General features: G+C 35.3%; 1 protein-coding gene and 1 long non-coding RNA gene across 5 annotated transcripts; one reads left to right on the plus strand and one right to left on the minus strand.

The window, feature by feature from the left end:
• Positions 1-60: 60 nt before the first annotated feature.
• On the minus strand, positions 61-23,161 carry LOC121371565 (molybdenum cofactor biosynthesis protein 1-like). Of its 4 annotated transcripts, XM_041497560.1 has the most exons (11): positions 23,116-23,161; positions 17,634-17,721; positions 16,055-16,193; positions 15,253-15,420; positions 13,994-14,226; positions 12,517-12,588; positions 12,024-12,176; positions 6,908-7,018; positions 5,446-5,566; positions 4,939-4,986; positions 1,921-3,605 (listed from the first exon to the last, which is right to left on the minus strand). In XM_041497560.1, exons 1-11 carry the CDS (start codon positions 23,136-23,138, stop codon positions 2,452-2,454), a joined length of 2,310 nt encoding a protein of 769 aa, XP_041353494.1. In that variant the 5' UTR covers positions 23,139-23,161; the 3' UTR covers positions 1,921-2,451. The 4 variants fall into 4 exon arrangements, with proteins under 4 accessions (XP_041353496.1, XP_041353494.1, XP_041353493.1 ...); XM_041497562.1 differs by lacking the exons at positions 1,921-3,605; positions 23,116-23,161 and adding an exon at positions 61-1,156 and having other exon boundaries at positions 4,912-4,986; positions 17,634-17,909; XM_041497559.1 differs by lacking the exon at positions 23,116-23,161 and having other exon boundaries at positions 17,634-17,909.
• LOC121371567 lies at positions 18,158-22,460 on the plus strand. Its single transcript, XR_005957807.1, has 2 exons — positions 18,158-18,546; positions 21,252-22,460. It is a non-coding gene; the product is annotated as an uncharacterized LOC121371567 (long non-coding RNA).
• Positions 23,162-23,306: the final 145 nt, after the last annotated feature.

A 23,306-nucleotide genomic window follows, 5' to 3' on the forward strand; every position in this document is an offset into this window, starting at 1 on the left:
GCTTGGTGGAAACCAAATGTACCCCATTTTTTTAAGACATGACAGAAAATCATATTTTCTCTGATTTTATTAAGGCAAGGAAATATAATAATGATATTTCATATTCAAGGTAATAAATATAGTTAATTTGGTGTAAAATGTATTCTGATCATATCAACACTATTAATAACATGCAAAATGTAAGATAGTTCTAAGAAAATATGATGGCTGAAAAACACATATTATACACACCATTATCATAAGGTACTATTTAATAAAATTGAAGACGTATGTTATTATTATTAATTTATTATTATTATAAAAATTATTTTATATAAAAGGGGATGTGCATTTCTGTTTGGACTGGGATAATTTTCATGAGCTTGTTGGATAATTACATAAAATATTAGTTTTAGAAGCCTTTACGAAACAATATTGTTATTATAGAGAAAGCATTTCTATTGGATCTAACCTTATAACAAAAAATATGGCGAGTCATTTACTAAAATCACAAGTAACAAGTCATCGAAAATGCTCCAAATCCCTTCACAGTTTGGAATAAACATAACTGAAAAATGATGAAGTCTGTAGTTGTAATTTCTATTATTAGTGACGGTGACCCAGTGGTGTAGCATGGGTTGCCAGCACCCGGGGCAAGGCAAGTATTGCGCCCCCTAACCAGTGGACCATTAGCACTCTCCAAGTCCCTTCCACCAGTCCAGAATTTTGTGCCCGGGGCAACTGCCCTGGTGGACCCGCCCATGCTACGCCACTGGGGTGATCTTAGTCTTTGATGTAGAGAGGCAAATTGTTGCCTCGTCCAAGATTAAAAATAAACAAATCTACAAAACAATTTAAGTATAACGCCATACCCGTTTTACCCTCTGGCAGAAACCCTGTGTATATATAAGTACATATGAACTGAGAAATGTCACTACAGTATATTAGCATGTCAAATAAAAGCATTCACCTGAGGAAAGTTATTCAGCTCATTTGAATAAATACAATTAATTAATGCAATATTTTTTTCACATGTAACTCCACATGTAAATCACAACACATATACATAATAATCGTATGAAACAATCAGTACAGCTGGTACGATCTATGAACCAGTAACATAATGAGGTAACCGTTGAGCATGATACTCTTCAAAATCGTGACTGAATACAGGAGTCTGGAATATATGGAAGTTTTGTTATACACTCAAAATAAATATATTTTAAGAAATACTGGAGTATTTAGTCCAAATAAAAAACAAAACATATGCACATTAAACAAGCATTCTAAGAGTACTGCTGAAGCAATACATGGTGCCGACAAGACCCAATATAATTTTCTTATCTCCTAAGTTTAAGTGCCATAACTCTGTCAAAAATGGGTATGAAAGTCAAACTTGGTCTGTAACAGTACATGATAAAGCTATAGGCCTACATAAAATTTCAGCTCAATATCTCAAGGCAATGTGAAAAAAAAACATCCACAAAACTACATATGTGACAGATGACCGGACAGACAGAAGGACGGAGCTGACACCTATAGTTCCATCTGGTTGGACCGGTAGGGGACTAAAAATATGACAACTATTTTTTTCCTACAAACGTTTTAATACAGTAAAACCCCTGAAAACGAAACCCTCTATAAATGAGAATTCCCTCAACCCTGGACGTTTTCTTCATGGTCCCTTTATAAATATTAGTAGAAAACATAACCTCTGTAAATTGAATACCTCTTAACATTGGCCTTTTTACTTTGTCTCGTGAGTGTCCAGTTTAGAGGGATTTCACTGTAGTCACAAGTGTTAAATTCATTGACCTGCTTGTTATGCTGTAGTTAAAGGGAACCTGCTGGATATAAACATAATGCCTTTAATGGTGTTGATACGTTTAATGATGTTAAGCACATACTTTAACATACATATAATGATAACACCAACATCGCTTCACTTTTCATTGACATTTAATTAAACTTAAATGATACACAAGTTTATTCATAGGGCAAATTATTAACTTTGAATGTATTACTGTATATTGTCGTGTATTAGCCGATTTTTGAGTCAAGTCGGCTTATACACGGAGGCAACAAATTGGTTATCAAATTCTACCAAATTACTATATAGTTTTTTTTTTTTTTACTATACACACAGATATGTAATTAAACTATGTTTTCTCATTACAAGTAAATAACAACTTATCCACTATAAAATGAAACAACAAAGTTGTAGAGGTAGATATTACAGGTAAATGTCTGAGAACCATCCAATAAAGATGATTAACACACATGTAAACTAAATGATCTATCACATAGCATTTTATTGACTGCTGTTGTATCTTTTGAATGAGTGCAAAAGACAATATATTTAACTGTATCCAACTGCTGCAAGACAGTTTCACACCAAAATGGATGTTTAAAACAAAACAAGCTCTGAAAGTATACATGTACATGTTTAACAAAGAAAACCGCATTACACATTTACTGCCCTGTCAGCTTCTTGTCATTGATCAAGTAATCTCCCCTTTGTCCACCAGTTTTTGATACTAATTTAACATCGCTGATGACCATTTCCCTTGTTACTGCCTTACACATGTCATAAACTGCGAGTGCCGCCACAGATACCGCTGTCAGAGCCTCCATCTCAACTCCAGTTCTACCATATGTCTTCACTCTGGATTTTATAAGGATACACTCACTGTCTTCCAGCAAAGTCAACGAGACATCAATTTTCGACAAATTAATGTTATGGCAAAGTGGAATCAATTCTGCCGTTTTCTTTGCTGCCATGATTCCTGCAAGTTGTGAGACAGAAAATACATCCCCTTTCTTCATTTTGTTTTCCTTCACTAAACGAAAAGCTTCCTTTCCAAGGAAGACAATTCCCTGTGCTTCAGCTGTACGTTGTGTGTCTGATTTAAATCCTATGTCGACCATATTTGCTTTGCCCTGGTCATCGGTGTGAGTTAAACGTGGTTCTGTCTTACCTCCATCAGACTGATGATATTTTGAAGAATTTGTGCCAAGTGATGCCGACAAAAGATCAAAAGGGAACTTGTATTCTGCTCGGCCATTACAGTTTTCTGTATCAGCATCTTCAATAGTCATTTGTTCTTGAAGTCGTTGCTTTCTGCTAGTCTCCCAGTATTTCATGCTGTCATCAGACATGTTGCTTTCATTGTTATCCTCTTCCCATTTATTTTGTTTGTGGTGTAATTCCTCCAGTTCAGTTATCTCCCTTCTGTCCGTCTCCCAATAGTGTGTCAGATCATTCACACACAACAAGTGATTTTCACCATCACAACATCTTGTTCTCTTACCATTTTTGACAAGAAAGTTTTCAGTACAATTTTGCTTGCCTGATTTTAACTGCCATGATGTGGTACTAAATGGTCTAACAGAAATAACATTCCTGGAAGACATCTCATTGGTAAAAATGAAAGACTTATCACCTTCTAAAAGACTATGACCATTCTTCAAAATGGAATGCAAAGTCGGTTTCAAATTATTGCTCCTTGTTAGAATATGAGAAGGTAAAAGAACATTTGGTAAAACTGAACATGGCAGTTCAAAACATTTGTGCGATATCACAGTCTGGGATAAATAAAATAAATTACTAGCCGAATAATATGAATCTGAAAGACAAGGTTATAATACAATGAAAGCATAATTTATCAGAAAATCAAAACAGTCATTCAAGTTACATATGGATGGAATGATGATTAAGCTCCGATAAAGCTCAGTTACAGTGACTTTAAGTACCATCACAAACCTAACATACTAACTCTGTACAATTCTGTTCTCTAAAACCACAAATGTAGGTCAAAATGTTACTGTTGACATCTTGTCTCAAAGTTGGTGAGCCAATTGGGCTATTTCTCATCACAGCCAGTGAACCATGACTGGTATATCAAAGACCTTGGTATATGCTATCCTGTCTGTGGGATGGTGCATATAAAAGATCTCTTGCTACTAATGGAAAAATGTAGCAGGTTTTTTCTCTACGAACAGGGCCGTAGCTAGCAGAAAAAAATCCGGAAAAAATTATAGACACTTACAAAAAATTCTCTTTTTAACCGTTTCAGGAGTTTTAGACTATTAACGTATTCAGTTGACCCCCAAAACAAAAAATCCTAGCTACGGCACTGATGACTGTGTCAAAAATAACCATATGTTTGACATCCAATAGCCGATGATTAATAAATCAATGTGCTCAAGTGGTGTCATTAAACAAAACAAACTTGTCCGAAACTGCACTAACTTTGACATTCTGACATTCACCAACCACTCACAACCGAAATAACTTAAAGGGACTGCCCGGAGTTTGCTGCCATTGTTACATGTTTACGATTTACACTAACGGCTCCTTTTTGATGACTAAAGTTAAATGTTATTTTCCTGTTTCGAATACCAGTAACTCTATAAATAAGGTGGTTCTTGTTGTCCTAATGTTTGCAGTACCTCAAACCAGATGTTATCTTCCAATAATTTTGTATGCATGAAATATATATATATATATATGTATAAACAAAAAACTAAATAAATTTGTGGTCTCTGGTCAAAATGCATGTCAATTTTGACCTTGCACGTCTAAATTGTTTTTTCGTTTAATTTCCTGCAGTTGATTTTTGTAGCAGTAACCTGTGGGTTGTACAGAACCCACCATGCTACTGTTTAGGAAACTATTTAGACTACCAAGACAAAGGAGGGGGAACCATGGCCATTGAGGATGGACCAAGGCAAATGAGGAGGACATAAAAAAACTAAATATACCAATCTTTTCTGTGCAATCCATGCTTAAAAAAATTAATAAATAAAATTTAAAAAACCGCATCAATTCTGGAACTTTGGTTTGACCAGAGACCGACTTTTTTCCGGCCTTAGTCGGAAACATCTTATAATGGCTGCAAACTCACTAAGATCTACTTTGAACATACATACTTGACTGACTATAAAGACTTCACCCACCAATGAGAATCATGGGTCTGTTCTTCATCTTTGATAAGTTTAGCATGCCTGTGGTTAAAAACAACAACGTGTAAATAAAAAATTACTTTACTTTATTTGCTATGAAAAACTATTCCATTATTGGTTTATGTGAAAACCACACACTTTACTTAAAAAACTCTTAATGTAAGTTAAACATCCAGAATTTAATTTTGAGGCTGATTTCACAACCAATGTTTTGATTTTACAACACTTTAAGTATATAACCATCAATGGAAGAAAAAAAATCAAGAAAACACAGTATAAATATCTATTACAATGCAAAAAAATCAAGAAATTCAACCCTAGACCGGGTCTTAAATATAAAATTTTTACAGACCTGCACATAAAAGATGCATAGCCGCTAATTGAAAAAGAGTAGCCCATGAAGTGTCAGCAGTAATAACCTCGGTGTTTGACACCATATATAACTGTAATTAAATGTGCTGAGTGCATCATCAGATGAAACACTTTTTTTTCTTTCCATACCTGCGTGTTGTTTTTTCTTCCTTTTGACAGCTGCTCCAATAATATTAAGCATCTCTTCTTCATCTGTCCCACTTCTTAATGCATCCCTGAGAGAAACCTCTGCATTGCCATGGAGACACACCTGAAATAAAGTAACATTGCTATTCAAACAGTAACAGTGATAATAGGCATACTTTTTGTTGATAATTGCTTTTCAAATGATGGCATTGATATCAGTTGTGCTTTTTGTTGTTATCACAATTCATTGTGCTGTAAGAACTTAAACAGAAGTGTTCCATTACTATACATAATTCCCTTTTTTATCTTTTGACGGACCGTTCAAAATTGCGCCTAACTTCCTTCACAAAAATGCACACCATTTCTCTTTGGCTTAATCTTACAGGACATTCCATATTCCATAGCACCATACCACCCTCCACCTGCTGGTGCTCCCTTGCACCTTCCAGTGCAGACGGTCCCCCCCCCCCCCCCCCCCCCCAACCCATCACACACCTCTGCTGTCCTGGACGGAGGAGCCACTCAGGACAGGTGTGCGCTACAACAGCTTGCTCTGAATGTGTACGTTAAACTCTGACTTGACCTGACCATATTAACGATACTCCAGCCTGTTTGATATGTGCCTGCTACTGAAAGTAAACTGCAATAGGAAGATATGTAGAAACTGTACTGCCTAATTTTACAATTTTACCATCTTGTGCCGTTAAATATAAAAATCATACCCAGCTGTGATGTGGAGTACATAAAAAATCTTACCTTTAAATTGCCATCCGGTTTTATGCAGAGTACATCTATCACACATAAAAAAATCTTGCCTTCAAATTACCATCAGGTGTGATGCAGAGTACATCTATCACATGTCAAATATCATACATTCAAATTACCATCAGGTGTGATGCAGAGTACTTGCATCTATCACATGTCAAATATCATACCTTCAAATTACCATTCGCTGTGATGCAGAGTACATCTATCACATGTCAAATATCATACCTTCAAATTACCATCCGTTGTGATGCAGAGTACTTGCATCTATCACATGTCAAATATCATACATTCAAATTACCATCCGCTGTGATGCAGAATACATTTATCACATGTCAAATATCATACATTCAAATTACCATCCGCTGTGATGCCGAGTAAATCTATTACATGTCAAATATCATACATTCAAATTACCATCCGCTGTGATGCAGAGTACATCTATCACATGTCAAATATCATACATTCAAATTACCATCCGCTGTGATGCAGAGTACATCTATCACATGTCAAATATCATACCTTCAAATTACCATCCATTGTGATGCAGAGTACTTGCATCTATCACATGTCAAATATCATACATTCAAATTACCATCCGCTGTGATGCAGAGTACATCTATCACATGTCAAATATCATACATTCAAATTACCATCCGCTGTGATGCAGAGTACATCTATCACATGTTAAATATCATACCTTCAAATTACCATCAGCCGTGATGCGAAGTCGGTTGCAGGTTCCACAGAAATGTTCACTCATGGAGGTGATGAACCCAAACTGACCCTCAAACCCAGGAACCTTGTACGCCTGCAATATTACAACTTCATACAGTCCTCATCTCATTTTTACTGTCCTAATGTGGAACTAAATTTTTTAACAGATCTAGTGTTCTTGTAACAGATTTCATTGATGCAAGTGAAATATTTGTTGCCTTGGTTATTACTATAACTATTTATCAAAACAGAATTAAAACAAGAGTTTACGGTTATTGAACCTTGATGAATAAAAGCATAGAAATCAAGTTAAAATGAAACTGTTGCTCTATATTAAAAAGCATGAAAGTAAACAGAATTTGGAATAATATGGTAAGCTATATCTGCGAAACCAAACATACAATAAAGTACTGAGGGGGTTTTCATTATGTGAAACCAAAACAAAATATCCAACACATCAATAACTTTTTTACTCATTTTTATGACAGACAGAAACTAGAATGGCCGACATGTTACGGAGCATAACTCAAAAGAGTAAGTCTAAAACCACACTAACCCTGAAAAACTACAATATAACATTAGATAAACATGAATACCAAACAAATAAATATGTTCATATTCTTAAGCTACAGAGCACACACTAAATGATAATGCTAATACGTCAAGGGAAGTAACTCCAACATATTTAAACAGACTGACAGTCAATTGCATATATGTGCATCAAGAGAGAAAGAAAGAAATGTTTCATTTAACGATGCACTCAACACATTTTATTGACGGTTATATGGCGTCAGACATATGGTTAAGAACAACACAGATGTTGAGAGAGGAAACCTGCTGTTGCCACTTCATGGGCTATTCTTTTCAATTAGCAGCATGGGATTTTTTATATGCACCATCCCACAGACTAGTACATATCACAGCCTTTGATATATCAGTTGTGGTGCACTAGCTGGAATGAGAAACAGCCCAATGGGCCCACCGATGGGGATCAATCCCAGACCGACCACGCATCGAGCGAGCATCTTACCACTGTGCTACGTCCCACCTGTGTATCAATACAACACACAATTTACAGCTACTTATTTTGGAATATAAAACAATTTTAGACGTACATCCTACTTTTATTACATATAAAAATTATTTTGTTTTTCTGTTTCTAAAATGGATAGTGCTCCATCAAATATGCCTTTAGGTTAAAGGGACATTCCTGGGTTTGCTGCACTTTGTAAAATGTTATTGACTAACAACATGCCTTCTAGAATTAAATAAAATTCACTGGCCATAGATCAAATTTCACTTGCCCAATTTTTAAACACTAATGAAATAAAAACACAACAAATTAACTTAAACCACTGTTAACTTTATGATATTAATAAATAATTAAATATGTGATACATTAAAATATTCAAAATATAAAATGTTCATTAGTACAGGGTTTTATCACCTATGACCGGCCTCGGTGGCGTCGTGGCAGGCCATCGGTCTACAGGCTGGTAGGTACTGGGTTCGGATCCCAGTCGAGGCATGGGATTTTTAATCCAGATACCGACTCCAAACCCTGAGTGAGTGCTCCGCAAGGCTCAATGGGTAGGTGTAAACCACTTGCACCGACCAGTGATCCATAACTGGTTCAACAAAGGCCATGGTTTGTGCTATCCTGCCTGTGGGAAGTGCAAATAAAAGATCCCTTGCTGCTAATCGGAAAGAGTAGCCCATGTAGTGGCGACAGCTGGTTTCCTCTCAAAACCGGTGTGGTCCTAAACCATATGTCTTACGCCATATAACCGTAAATAAAATGTGTTGAGTGCGTCGTTAAATAAAACACTTCTTTCTTTCTTTATCACCTATGTTTCTAGACTCCGATAATGGGCACCATTCCTCACCATTCTCGAGAGGCCATGGCGTTTTTTATTCAAAATTTAGAAGTAAAATTCCCAATGTTAAGTTAAAGTAAATCTCATTCACTTGACAAACTTTCTCTCCCAATAAAGTTTTGTAATGCACAGTAGATACATTTATTTGAATAAACACAAGTACATGTATAGCATTACTTTTTAAATTCTAACTTAGATTAATAAGATGTTTTTGAAATGAAACTGAAAATGTCCAATCTTTGGTAAAATGACGCTAAAATTCCCAATGTCCAAGACATGGTTGTCAAGTCAAATTTTAGAAATAAAACCATGTAGTAATAATAACCCTAAAATAAAAAATATTATTAATTTAATATTTATTTCATAATATAAATTTATTCCTAATTAACTCAAACTCAAAATTAAGATTGTATTAATGTATGAATAAAGATCTACATATGTGATATATAATGAAGGGGTGGGGTAACACTATTTGTAGTACAGCGCGACTTTACTCCCCTTGAAATTATCGCACAAGTCTTAACCAACCCATGTCCCTGCATACATTTGTCCACTCGCACCGAAACACACAAACACAGTTTCATGCATGTACCACAAAGTGTAAGCTTTATTATAAAGATAACCTGAATAAGTTTTTATTCTATCATTCAACATTGTAATGCAAAGTCATCCATTCATGTTTACAGAGTCATGTGACATACACATTCTAACATGATTCACTAGCGAATTTGTTTCTACGATATCAAATGCTCATGGAAATTAACAAACCCAGTTTAAATGCTGAACAAAAACGTATTAGTAGCAAGATTCTTTCATAGGTGTACATCGTTTTGACAGAGTTTTCATATTGATTACAAACACCTCCCACAATAACAGTGTTACACTTCACACAAAGGAAATCGTGTTTTGTAAGTCCAATACATGGATCAGCGTAAAGTTATTACGTACAAATTTAGCGATTGAAATAGGAATATAGGCTAATTAAAATTGTGATACATCTGCTTCACACCGCTAAAGTGTGCTAAAGGTAGTACTAAACCAAATAACTTCCGGCTGGGTCAAAGTTCGAGGTGCACCGAACTTTTGATAGAGAAGTGAACACCACAAGTCCTGTGATTGGTTATAAATGTGAGTGTGTTGGTTGTAAAAAATAATAGTTTCATCTGGGTAAAAAAAATGTGCAATTTTATTTCATCTAGTACCAGTGTGTCAAGTAGCCTTGTGCTTGAAACATGTATGGGGTACCTGTAAAAAAAAGTACTAAAATTTTGTGCGAAACTAGGGTAGTCATAGACGCTACCCGTTATCTCAGAAACGAGCAGCTTGACCCCCATTTTTTTCTGATTCACTTAAAGTGTAAGGGGTGGTAGTATTTATATCCGTGGCGTTTATGTCGGTTGATACGTTGCAGGTAGGAGTTTTAGCCACATATGTTACTATTGTCGTCTATGGGATTTGATTTGGTAGTATACACCCTAAATGCTCTTCTAATACGTGGGCAATCTGTGTCAGTTCTCTCCGTTGTTTTGGCGAATAGTGGTAAAATTTAAAGATAGACTTGATGTTTGATTACAGTTGACATTAATTAATTTGCTGTTTCACATTGTTGTCAGGGTTGAATTTATATTAACCTGACTAACCGGAACAAATATGGTGACAAATCGAAAGTAGCAATTCGTTTGAATTTTTTTTTCTTTTCGGGGTGTTTGATTCGGGATTTTTTGTTGTTGTTGTTGTTTTTTTATTATTATTTTTTTCTGTCTTTTTTATTACTTGCCATCAGGAACAGGTAAATACATTTTTACACCGTATTCTAGAAGGCCTGCTAACAAAGACTTTTTAACAATGGTAATTACATACATCAAATAAATTTTTCTGCATAAAATATCAGTGACTGTATATTAAACATGTTTCTGATCGTTCTAATATTTGTACTACCGTATATCTTCGCCTGTAAGTCGATCTCGGCTATAAGTCGAGTCCCTAATTTCAAGCCCTGAAAACGTATTTTTTTATTGACCCGTTTATAAGTCGACCCATGAAAAACTACTTATAAATATTGAAATATTTCTTATTTTCAGCACATGAGAACAATAATATTTGAACAAAAGAAAATTATTTTACAAACTACGGTTTTCATGTTTTGTACATCGCAATATAATCAAGACTATTCCAATCAAACTATCATTATTACATAGCATCAAAACGAAATATTTCCTTAGTAGAGAGTGAAAGCTGTTTGACTGTTACTGTATAGTACTCTACAGATGGTTTTGTGCACAGACAACAACTTTATTTATAAACACTGACAACAGATCACTACGATAAAACTGAAAGTATCACGTTTTGCCGCCATATTAATACATGTAAGGAGGATAACTCTGGAAAGTACACTGGTTTTTGTACCAAATGATGTGTGTCCCATTTGTTCTAGATAGCGAACTGCAGAGATCAGTCTATTTTAAGGGAAAGCTCAGTAGTATTCATGAAGTTAATCACCGCCAAAACATTGTTTGAACAACCATTAATGCCAGTGACCAGATTTCAAAATAAACTCAGGCAACAGGTAGTTAGTATTGTTTACATTTTTACTATTAGTGATGACTGTTAATTTAACTAAGTGGACTGTTGTCTTGGCATGTGAGTGAGATCGTACGTCTTTTCGCATAACCAAAACCGTTCTAATGCCAAAAAAAATAGGTTATAAAAAATAAATGTGTCAAATTAACATATTTGAGTATAAATACATGGCATACTTCAACAATAAAACTTGTAAAATAATCCCCAAAACAGTAATTTTTTTGTTGAATTTTTTTACCCTCTTATAAGTCGACCCCCCAAGTTATAAAATAATTTTTGGGTGAAAAAAATTCGACTTATAGGCGAAGATATACGGTAGGTTAAATTTCATTCTATTTCCTGAAAAAAAATATTTTTGTACGTACAAAATTAAGTTTGGGCTTCTTATAAATATTAAGAGGACCAGAAACACATTGAATATACAGACACTGATATTCTAAACAAGAAAATATACTTAATATGTAAGTTTAGTTGTAGAAATATTTGATTAGTCGGAAACATCTTACAATGCAGCAAACTCAGGAATGTCCCTTTAAGTATCAATATCTCAAATTAATATTTCAAAGTCTATAACTTCTGAAGTTTTTTAAGTGTAATTGTGAGCCACTTTGTTCAGATGAACAGATGGTCAGACTACAATACCTTGGTGGTATCATTTGGATGGTCCTGTAACTTGTACATATCTGGCCACCTTGCTTTAACCATGTCTAACATCTGCTGATAGGAAAGCATCTTTTTGAAGTTCCACTTGTTTCCACCAAACGGCATGTATTCAATAAACCGCACATCAATATTCTGTCAAAGATAAACATTACGATGAAAGAAAAAATTGTCCATATACTTCACATAGTGTGAATAATAATCTTCATTCCATTCAAGCTATTGGACAATAATATGTTATTTCAATATGATTAATTAACACTAATGTTATGTCTTAACACTAATGTTATGTCTCTTGTCAGTGCTGAATACCTTGTCCATCTGTTGCTTCTGACTTATTTAATATTTCAAGAACAGTTTGTAAAATGCATTTTAAAATCAAAATCAGAAAAATAAATATGTGTAAATGCATTATGTTGTAATTTTGATAATACTAGTCGAAAAAGGAAGATAACAAAAACCTGAATGTATGTACCTTATTTTCAGTCATTGCAACAAAATCACAAATTTCATCTTCATTGGTTCCTACCATTGCCACACAGTTCAGCTGAAATATACAGAATCAACTAATGAAACAAAACATATGAGTGAACAAACCAAATCCTGAATATTATCATGTGTGATGTAAGTTGGGGGAATAGGACAAAAAGGAAACTTTTCAAAGATGGTCTTTCAACAGGCATTACATTTGAAGTTTATGCCTTAGATATTCACACTAGAGCTGTAACGATAAGGCGATACAGTATCGTATCACAATACAAGGGCCATGGTACAACACATCAATACAGGACAACTATGTCATGATACAATACAATACATTCATGTTTTGTTAAAAAAGCTGAAGCAAACATTTACGAACTAACGAACATGCACAGTAGAGCAATGAAAACGTAATTTCGACATTCAGTTGCTGGAATTCTGCAGCAGTTAAGGTGTTTATTAATAGTGCTCAATGTTGATATTGTTACATACACCATAGGTTAACATTTTTTTTTACGAAATATACTAAGCTGTCCTTTACTATGGTGGAAGACCAATTCAGTGCACTTTCCTATGCTTGCTACAAGTTGCCAAAACATATCTGTGTGTTCCCTCTATGTCTATTCCATCTCAAAGGGTTTTCAGTACAGCAGGGGTCTGTACTGAAACTTAAACATGTTACCAAAACATATCTGTGTGTTCCCTCTATGTCTGTTCCATCTCAAAGGGTTTTCAGTACAGCAGGGGTCTGCACTGAAACCTAAACATGTTAACAAGTTGCCAAAACATATCTGTGTGTTCCCTCTATGTCTGTTCCATCTCAAAGGGTTTTCAGTACAGCAGGGGTCTGCACTGAAACCTAAACATGTTAACAAGTTGCCAAAACATATCTGTGTTCCCTCTATGTCTGTTCCATCTCAAAGGGTTTTCAGTACAGCAGGGGTCTGCACTGAAACCTAAACATGTTAACAAGTTGCCAAAACATATCTGTGTGTTCCCTCTATGTCTGTTCCATCTCAAAGGGTTTTCAGTACAGCAGGGGTCTGCACTGAAACCTAAACATGTTAACAAGTTGCCAAAACATATCTGAGTGTTCCCTCTATGTCTGTTCCATCTCAAAGGGTTTTCAGTACAGCAGGGGTCTGCACTGAAACCTAAACATGTTAACAAGTTGCCAAAACATATCTGAGTGTTCCCTCTATGTCTGTTCCATCTCAAAGGGTTTTCAGTACAGCAGGGGTCTGCACTAAAACCTAAACATGTTAACAAGTTGCTTTTTCTCAATAAAAACCTGAAATTCCATTGAAATGCATTGAACAAGCATGTCATGTTCATTTATATTTTAAAACATTTTTATTTTATTTTATTCTCAGGTGACAATAGGTTACACAAATATTTTAGGCATATTCCCTTTTCAGATTAATAAAATCTTGAATTTGTAGAGGCCTCCTGTTCAATATAAGAAAACTTACCTTAACAGGAGAATATCCCAACTCCAGTGCCTTATCGATTGCCTGCAACACCCTGTCAAATCCCTTCCTCCGCGTGATGAATTCAAACTTGGCTGGTATCAACGTATCCAGGCTGATATTTAAATAGTCAAGACCAGCTTCCTTCAGTTGTGGAAGTTTACGAGCCAGCGTAATTCCATTTGTTGTCATAGCAATGGATTCCAGTCCTTCAGATTTTAAAGCATTGAGTCCCTCTAAAATATAGCAATATTGTCACGTTTTAAAACTGGTTTTGTAAAATAACTATAAATGCTGAAGAATAATGAAACAGAATTTTAAATAATCAAAATGTGTAATATAATGCAATACAGTTACTGATTTAATCAAAATTAGAATATATTGTAACTTGATATCTTCATAAAAATCACTTAAATACACCTTTATTAAACTCCATATTCTAGCTAAAATAATTATGCATGTTTTGTTCGGCTAAAATAGTAGTACATTTGCAGCAGTGGATGCTGGCATTAAGCCAATGCTAGTGAACAAACAGGTGTTCAAAACAATGTGTGAATTCATTTTATATGCTTTACTCCCCATATATGGGGTTTTTGAGAACATATATAGTAGATAAAACTATAAGTAATTGTTACCATTAGATGTAAAATTTAAATATACCGGTATGTATGAAAAGCTGTTTAAATTTTATTTATGTTTTGTAAAGACAAAGTTTAACACAAATCATAGTAGAGTAAAGTTTGTTTTATTTAACGACGCCACTAGAGCACACTGATTTTTATCTTATTATCGGCTATTGGACATCAAACATATGGTCATTCTGACAGTTTTTTAGAGGAAACCCACTGTCGCCACATAGGCTACTCTTACGACAGGCAGCAAGGGATCTTTTATTTGCGCTCCCCACAGGCAGGATAGCACAAACAGTGGCCTTTGTTGAACCAGTTATGGATCACTGGTCGGTGCAAGTGGTTTTACACCTACCCATTGAGCCTTGCAAAGCACTCACTCAGGGCTTGGAGTCGGTATCTGGATTAAAAATTCCCATGCCTCGAATGGGATCCGAACCCAGTACCTACCAGCCTGTAGACCGATGGCCTAACCACGACACCACCGAGGCTGGTCACAAATCATAGACAAGACCTGTTTCATCTCAAGACAGTATGACGTTAATTGGCACCACATTATTGAGTCATGGTGCAAAGCTATGCTAAAACTCACTACGTATAAAACATTGGCCTAATATTTCAAACATCACGTACTAATAACATTGACAAGGTCCGGCCTGACCAGAGGTTCTCCTCCTGTGAGCCTCACTTTGGTGATTCCCTGTCTGACAAACAGTCGGGAAAGTTCGAGGATTTCGCTCGTAGACAGCAAGTTTTCTTTTGACGTCAGGTCCACCCCTTCAGCTGGCATGCAATACTGGCCTTGAAAATACAACAGTGTATTTCTTGTCTATAACAAACAGGTTCGTAGAAATGAAAACATGGAATAAAGCTAGAACCAGATATAATTAATGATGGGTTAAAAATACTCTGGAAGTGGTAAATGTCTGTAAAATCCAGTTTGATCCACTAACAGAAATAATTCTTTAACAAGCATTATCAGACTGCTGCTAAAGCAATACATGTCCCCTACCTGGCCCAACAATTTTTCTTATTTCCTAAATTCAAGAACCATACCTCTGTTAAAAGTGGGTAAATCACCATGAAAGTTAAAAAGCTGATCTGTAATACTATGTGATAAAGCTGTATCTTCAGGCATTGTAAAACAAAAATTGCAGAAATACAGTTATTTTTTAATAAAATATCAATTATGACATGCAGTGTTTTCACCAGATTTAATTAAAATTCACCAACTATTTTTAAAATTTTCATTTGGCGAAATTGGCGATTGCCAGACCTAGCCCTGCGTACATGATTGTACCTGAATGTTTCTCCACATCTTCATTTAGACATAGTTCATATATTATTTGTTTTACATACTGTATTACATGATTACATGAGAGCAATGAGCTTGAGTATACATATATATATATATATATACCACTAGAATATTTACATCTTAAGTTACATCTCTCAGTCAGCGATATTCTCAGATATGTGTGCTGTCGACCAAAAGTATCAGTCAAGAAGTCAGAAAATGGACGAATAAAAGTTCCTTCTTTTATACGCTGTTTCTCCAATTCCAAATCATCAACCTACAAGAAAACAAATGAAAATTAACAACATATTAATTCAATTATATGAACACTCAATAATTACATATGTTCCTGCTGGTTGCACACCATGGGTGTATACACATACATGTATGTATGGAGCTTTCCATCAAACATGTCTGTATATATAGGGAACGTATGTACATTTTTTCCAGTACTGTGGAGTTTCATTACAAATGTACTATTTTCATAACATACGTACAATACAATCAAACCAAAAGGAAAGGACAGGAATGAAAGTTTAATGAAGCCTCAACACATTTTAACATTTATACATTGTTATGTCAATTGTGCATGAGTGAGAAAGCAAACCTGCTCTTTTCACAAAGACTAATCCTACAGAATAGCAGGGTTTAACAATGTTTTTGAAAAGTCACAGGGCTAGTGGGTTTGTAAATTCCACTAGCCCACCAAAATAAAGCACTAGCTAAACTTTATATAAGGTGGAAAAACATGTTTCTGGGAACCCAACCCCTATAGTATCTGAAAAAAAAAAGGCTGACTTTTTCTTCTTTATTTGTTGTACTATCCTATCTGTGGGATGGTGCATATAAAAGATCCTTGCTACTAATGGCAAAATGTAGCTGGTTTCCTCTTTCACACTATGATAAAATTACCAAATATTTGACATCCAATAGCCAATGATTAATGAATCAATATCCTCTTATGGAGTCATTAAACAAAACAAACTCTTTTTTTTGGTGATTGTCAGACACTTGTTGTATTCTCGTATGAGACGGCCCCTGGAAGATGGAATGGCTGAGTTGGCGATCATGTGTCACTACGTCACGATATAGGTCAACAAACTTAGAATTCTGCTGTCCAGAGTTTGCCAAATCTTAGCTGAATGTGGGTACTGTCAGGTTTCTGTCTGTAGTGTGTGTATTAGTGATTAATATCTGGATTTTGTTTAATTAAGGAACTTGAAAAAGATCAATGTAAATATATTTGACGTCAAGCATAGGATTGTTGTGGTCTTAAGAGTGGGGCTTTGACCACTCTTTGGTGGGCAGCGACTGAAAGAAAATTACATAGCTTGGTCTTTGACTGTAACGAGAGCATATAACTGTCCAAATGTCTGTTTAGCTCTCTTACAGTCAGAGTACTCGGACTAATGGATTTATTAATGATCGGCTACTGGATGACAGTTTGGTCATTTGACATATAGTCTTACAGGGGAAACTCACTACATTTTTCCATTAGTATAGAATGCACCATTCCACAGACTGTATAGCACATACCACAGCCTTTAATATATTAGTCGTGGTGCACGCAGCACTGGCTATGATTAAAATTAGTCCAATCATGTACCAATGACCAATGACTCAATGAGCCCACAGACGCGGATCGATCACATACCGACCACCATCAAGCAAGCACTTTACTGCCCCCAACGTCAATAATGAAATATGATTCAAATACCTTCTCGTTTTCCTGCGGTAACGTGGATGTTCCATAAATCGACGCAAGTCCTCTACAACACTTCAAAGTGTAACTTGAACTTCTAGACCTAAATAGTGGGGAAATATTTCCAATCTTACTAACCCAAAAATAAACCAATTTCGACATTTCTAGTCAAACAATTAAAAACTAACACTAAAAAAACGTAAATGGCAGCAAACTTTGTGATCTGAGGGTGTATTAAAACACTAAAAACAGCTGTCACTTAAGTTAAGAATGTTAACATTTTGTTCAACAACACCCATACTGAAATAAAACTAGCGAACTTTTCTATCCGCTGTGAAGCCAGCGAACAATAAGAGGTTATCGGATGTAATGTCTTTCCAGAATATAGTTCCCACTTTGAATAACTTTATTTTCTTTCTATATCAATAGTTTTATAGTTCTTTGCAATAAACAATTATTTCTTCCACAATACAGTGACGAGTAATATATTACACTTCTGAAATATGGTTATTAGTTTGGGTATTAATACGATATCCGGCTTCTCACCCCCTTACCTCTGCCATTTTGTTCGCTAGCTTCCTGGTTTTGTTCGCTGGGTTGAAATTGATAGATATAAATATAAAACAATTACTGCAATATTAATTTGTCATCACTTTAAGTATTTTAAATAATTTTGCTTTAGAATTTGTTTATTGCATTGTTTAATACTTAGTATAATATTGTTGTTTTTGTTAAATTAAATTGTATCTAATCATACTATTCTTTTTTCACAGCTACTAATATGTTCAGTCCCGCGGTTGCGAGGAAATTTTTTTTTTCTTGCAGATGCCAGCCGATCTTTCTCGCGACTGATCCCCTCATTTCGACGGATACAGAGGCCTACCCGGTTTACTGCTAGGAATCGACTTCAGCAGGCTCAGCCTTTCAGGTTACTTAGAAGCTATCTCTATCATATATGAAACTGAAATTGTCTTTTTCATCAGGTATTGCATCAATGCATGGTATGACATAAATCCCTATGTAACTAAATGATGTGACATGAGTCACTATGAATGGCTGATACCCTATTATAAGGTAGAGTTAGGAACTATATAGCCAATATTATCACGAAAACAGGTTTAAGGGCTGTAAGGGTGGGTATTGGGGTTGTATGGGTCCCAATTATAATTAGTTGTCGCCTATTTTCAGGCTCTATTTACAGACAGAACTAAATTATGTGACATCAATCACTGTGCATGGCTGATACCCTATTATAGGGTAGAGTTAGGAACTATATAGCCAATATCATCACGAAAACCGGTTTAAGGGCAGTAAGGGTGGGTATTGGGGTTGTATGGGTCCCGATTGTAATTAGTCGTCGTCTATTTTCAGGCTCCATTTACAGACAGAACTAAATCATGTGACATCAGTCACTATGTGTGGCTGATACCCTATTACAGGGTAGAGTTAGGAACTATATAGCCAATATCATCACGAAAACCGGTTTAAGGGCAGTAAGGGTGGGTATGGGTCCCCATTACAATTAATCGTTGCCTATTTTCAGACTCCATTTACAGACAGAACTAAATTATGTGACATCAGTCACTATGTGTGGCCAATACCCTATTATAAGGTAGAGTTAGGAACTATATAGCCAATATCATCACGAAAACCGGTTTAAGGGCAGTAAGGGTGGGTATTGGTGTTGTATGGGTCCCCATTACAATTAATCGTTGCCTATTTTCAGGCTCCATTTACAGACAGAACTAAATGATGTGACATGAGTCACTATGTATGGCCAATACCCTATTATAAGGTAGAGTTAGGAACTATATAGCCAATATCATCACGAAAACCGGTTTAAGGGCAGTAAGGGTGGGTATTGGGGTTGTATGGGTCCCGATTGTAATTAGTCGTCGCCTATTTTCAGGCTCCATTTACAGACAGAACTAAATCATGTGACATCAGTCACTATGTGTGGCTGATACCCTATTACAGGGTAGAGTTAGGAACTATATAGCCAATATCATCACGAAAACCGGTTTAAGGGCAGTAAGGGTGGGTATGGGTCCCCATTACAATTAATCGTTGCCTATTTTCAGACTCCATTTACAGACAGAACTAAATGATGTGACATCAGTCACTATTTGTGGCCAATACCCTATTATAAGGTAGAGTTAGGAACTATATAGCCAATATCATCACGAAAACCGGTTTAAGGGCAGTAAGGGTGGGTATTGGTGTTGTATGGGTCCCCATTACAATTAATCGTTGCCTATTTTCAGGCTCCATTTACAGACAGAACTAAATGATGTGACATGAGTCACTATGTGTGGCCAATACCCTATTATAAGGTAGAGTTAGGAACTATATAGCCAATATCATCACGAAAACCGGTTTAAGGGTAGTAAGGGTGGGTATTGGGGTTGTATGGGTCCCGATTATAATTAGTCGTTGCCTATTTTCAGGCTCCATTTACAGACAGAACTAAATGATGTGACATGAGTCACTATGTGTGGCCAATACCCTATTATAAGGTAGAGTTAGGAACTATATAGCCAATATCATCACGAAAACCGGTTTAAGGGCAGTAAGGGTGGGTATTGGGGTTGTATGGGTCCCGATTATAATTAGTCGTTGCCTATTTTCAGGCTCCATTTACAGACAGAACTAAATGATGTGACATGAGTCACTATGTCTGGCTGATACCCTATTATAAGGTAGAGTTAGGAACTATATAGCCAATATCATCACGAAAACCGGTTTAAGGGCAGTACGGGTGGGTATTGGGGTTGTATGGGTCTCGATTATAATTAGTCGTTGCCTATTTTTAGGCTCCATTTACAGACAGAACTAAATGATGTGACATGAGTCACTATGTGTGGCTGATACCCTATTATAAGGTAGAGTTAGGAACTATATAGCCAATATCATCACGAAAACCGGTTTAAGGGCAGTAATTTATTTTAATTTTTTAGAATATTTACAGGTGCTGTATGTGATGTTGCAGAAGTGACTTAGTGTTTTATGTTATACACAACCCATTCTGAACATTGATGTGTATCTTGTTGCAGAAGTGGGTTGGTGTTTCATTTAATTGATACAAGTCATTCTGAACATTGCCACTTAGTAATGTGTAAGTTGTATTTACCATAACATTATAAGATCAAAGGTTCTTTTTCTTTTTTTTTAATATTTGGAGATACCTAAAGATGGGTTGAGAGTCTAGCTGGGTTACAGCGACCCCAAGATGATCAACCTCTTGATACATAACGTGTAAAATGTGTTTTTAGTTGCTTTTCATAATATTGCTATTACGTTTTTTGGGGGGTATTACTTGATTTAATTTTTTTAGAATATTTACATGTGCTGTTGGTAATGTTGCAGAAGTGACTTGGTGTTTTATGTTATACACAACCCATTCTGAACACTGATGTGTATCATGTTGCAGAAGTGGGTTGGTGTTTCATTTAATTGACACAAATCATTCTGAACATTGCCACTTAGTAATGTGTGAGTCGTACTTACCTTAGCATTCTAAATTAAAAGTGGTTTGGGGTTGTTTATTTTTCATATTTGGAGATTGCTAAAAATGCAATTATCCTTAAGTTCATACCCTGTGTCACATGCCTAATTATAGTTTTTATATTTCAGGACATTGGCTACAATTATAAAGTGAACTTGGTACCATACGTTGCACATAATATATATGTGTATTGCTATTCGAAACGAGTGAGAATTATAGATGAGCAATAAACACCTGCGAATTGAAAGGAGTCATAACCATGGAATAATGACATTCTTCATTATTTCATTACATTCTTCATTATTTGGGTTAAAATGTTTACTCCTGTACAAGGATACATATATAATTGATGTGTTTAATTACATTATTGAAATATTAAAAACTTATAACACCTACAGATACTTTATATATATTTGCAAACATTACATTTCAAGTTCATATCATTTGGCAGTGTCTGCATATAAAAAAAAATATATGCAGGGCTTCTACATTATGGTAGCCCCACTCCCATGGTTAGTAATATTCAGTGTTGGGCTAGCAAATAACTACTGTCTTATTTTGTAAATATGAATATCCTGCCCCCTCTTGTCACCCCCAATCTAGGGGTTTTTAAGGTCTTATCTGTTTAGACAACATATATGATTATTACTATTAGTGAAATTGTATATATTTAAAGTGGGGCTAGTTAATTTTTAATCATGGATAGTACATTTTTAAAATCACTGATCCATGGCTAAGGGATTTTTTTTATAACATTCTAGAAGCCCTGAGTATATGTGAACAACAGTTTCACTAATTGTTGTATGGATAATTAAATAATTAATTATTAAATGTAATGGTTGAAAATCTAGCTGGGTTACAGCGACCCCAAGATGATTGACCACATTTTATAAGTCATTGGGAATCTGGGTTTAACTACTTTCAGTTAATACATTATCGTTCTGTCAGTCAAGGTGGCACTAGAAGAAGCGTCTTTCTTCTTGAATGCAAAATAAAACTTAGTAATTAGAAAAACCTTTTTGTTCTCATACCCTGACTGATGACCAGTTATGGTTTTATGTATAAAAAATTACATGAAAGGCCTATTGAGAACAAAAATTATTTTAGAAATGCTGACAATTAGGCCGAAACCTTTTGGGTGACGCAATATTAAAAGAAATTGAAATTGAATGTGTAGGTAATATTTTCAATTTTCTACAATATAATTGTTTTTAAATTAAAAAATTCAGTACTCCATAAATTATTCAATGGATTGTCTTTTCTATAAAATTAAAGTAACAGTATTGTACTTTTAAGTTAGTGTGTATGTACACTTGACTTACGTCACCACAAAGGTATCAGGGTTGATGCATTTCAACAACAAAAATATGTAACGAAAAGTTTAATACATACAAGATGCAGAAGGTGAGTCCCACCCCCCGACATAAACACACCAAAAAACACCCCTAATCAACAAAAACAAAAAACAAAGCAGAAATACAAAACAACCAAAGGTTACAAATTAAAACAAACAACATGTATGCTTTATTGCTAGCTAGTAAGCAAGACGTATTGGATTGGGGGGTTTTCAAACCAATATAAAAAGGGGAAATAGTAAATTTATTTGATATCAAAGAAATTAATTAATAAACTTGATAAATAAATTTTAAGATAAATATATAACAATTACAGTACGTTATGTTCATATACAAGGTCTCTTTATATTCATTTGTACGATATACCATTAAACAGAGCTCATTATTGGTATTGGGACAATGTCGAAACATTTACGCTGGTGCTCCAAATAAAACAGATGAATGTACAAAAGTAATAAAGAATTGTCTCCCTTGACAAGCTTTTTTGTTTTACCAAGCGATAACTTCCGGTCAAAAAAGTTCGCTAGAATCACAGTAGGCCTCCGACCACAATTAATTTCGCTATATGTTTCTATATAGCCTTAGTGGCTATAACATTTTTATTAATATCAGCAGGCCCGTGAAGTTTTGTATGTACCTTTGCCTGCATGGGGGACACATACCCTGAAAAGGACAACCCCTGTTGTCCAGCTCTTTCTCCCAGCATATTGGTTTAAACAGACACACCCTCTAAACCAGGCCGGAGTACACCCATTTTACACAAAAAGCACTACTTTTGCATGGGCCGGAATTACCACAAACAAGTCTTCAATGTCAACAAGTTACACA

The sequence above is a fragment of the Gigantopelta aegis genome, chromosome 4, assembly GCF_016097555.1.
Source record: "Gigantopelta aegis isolate Gae_Host chromosome 4, Gae_host_genome, whole genome shotgun sequence".
Taxonomy (NCBI): Eukaryota; Metazoa; Mollusca; class Gastropoda; order Neomphalida; family Peltospiridae; genus Gigantopelta; species Gigantopelta aegis.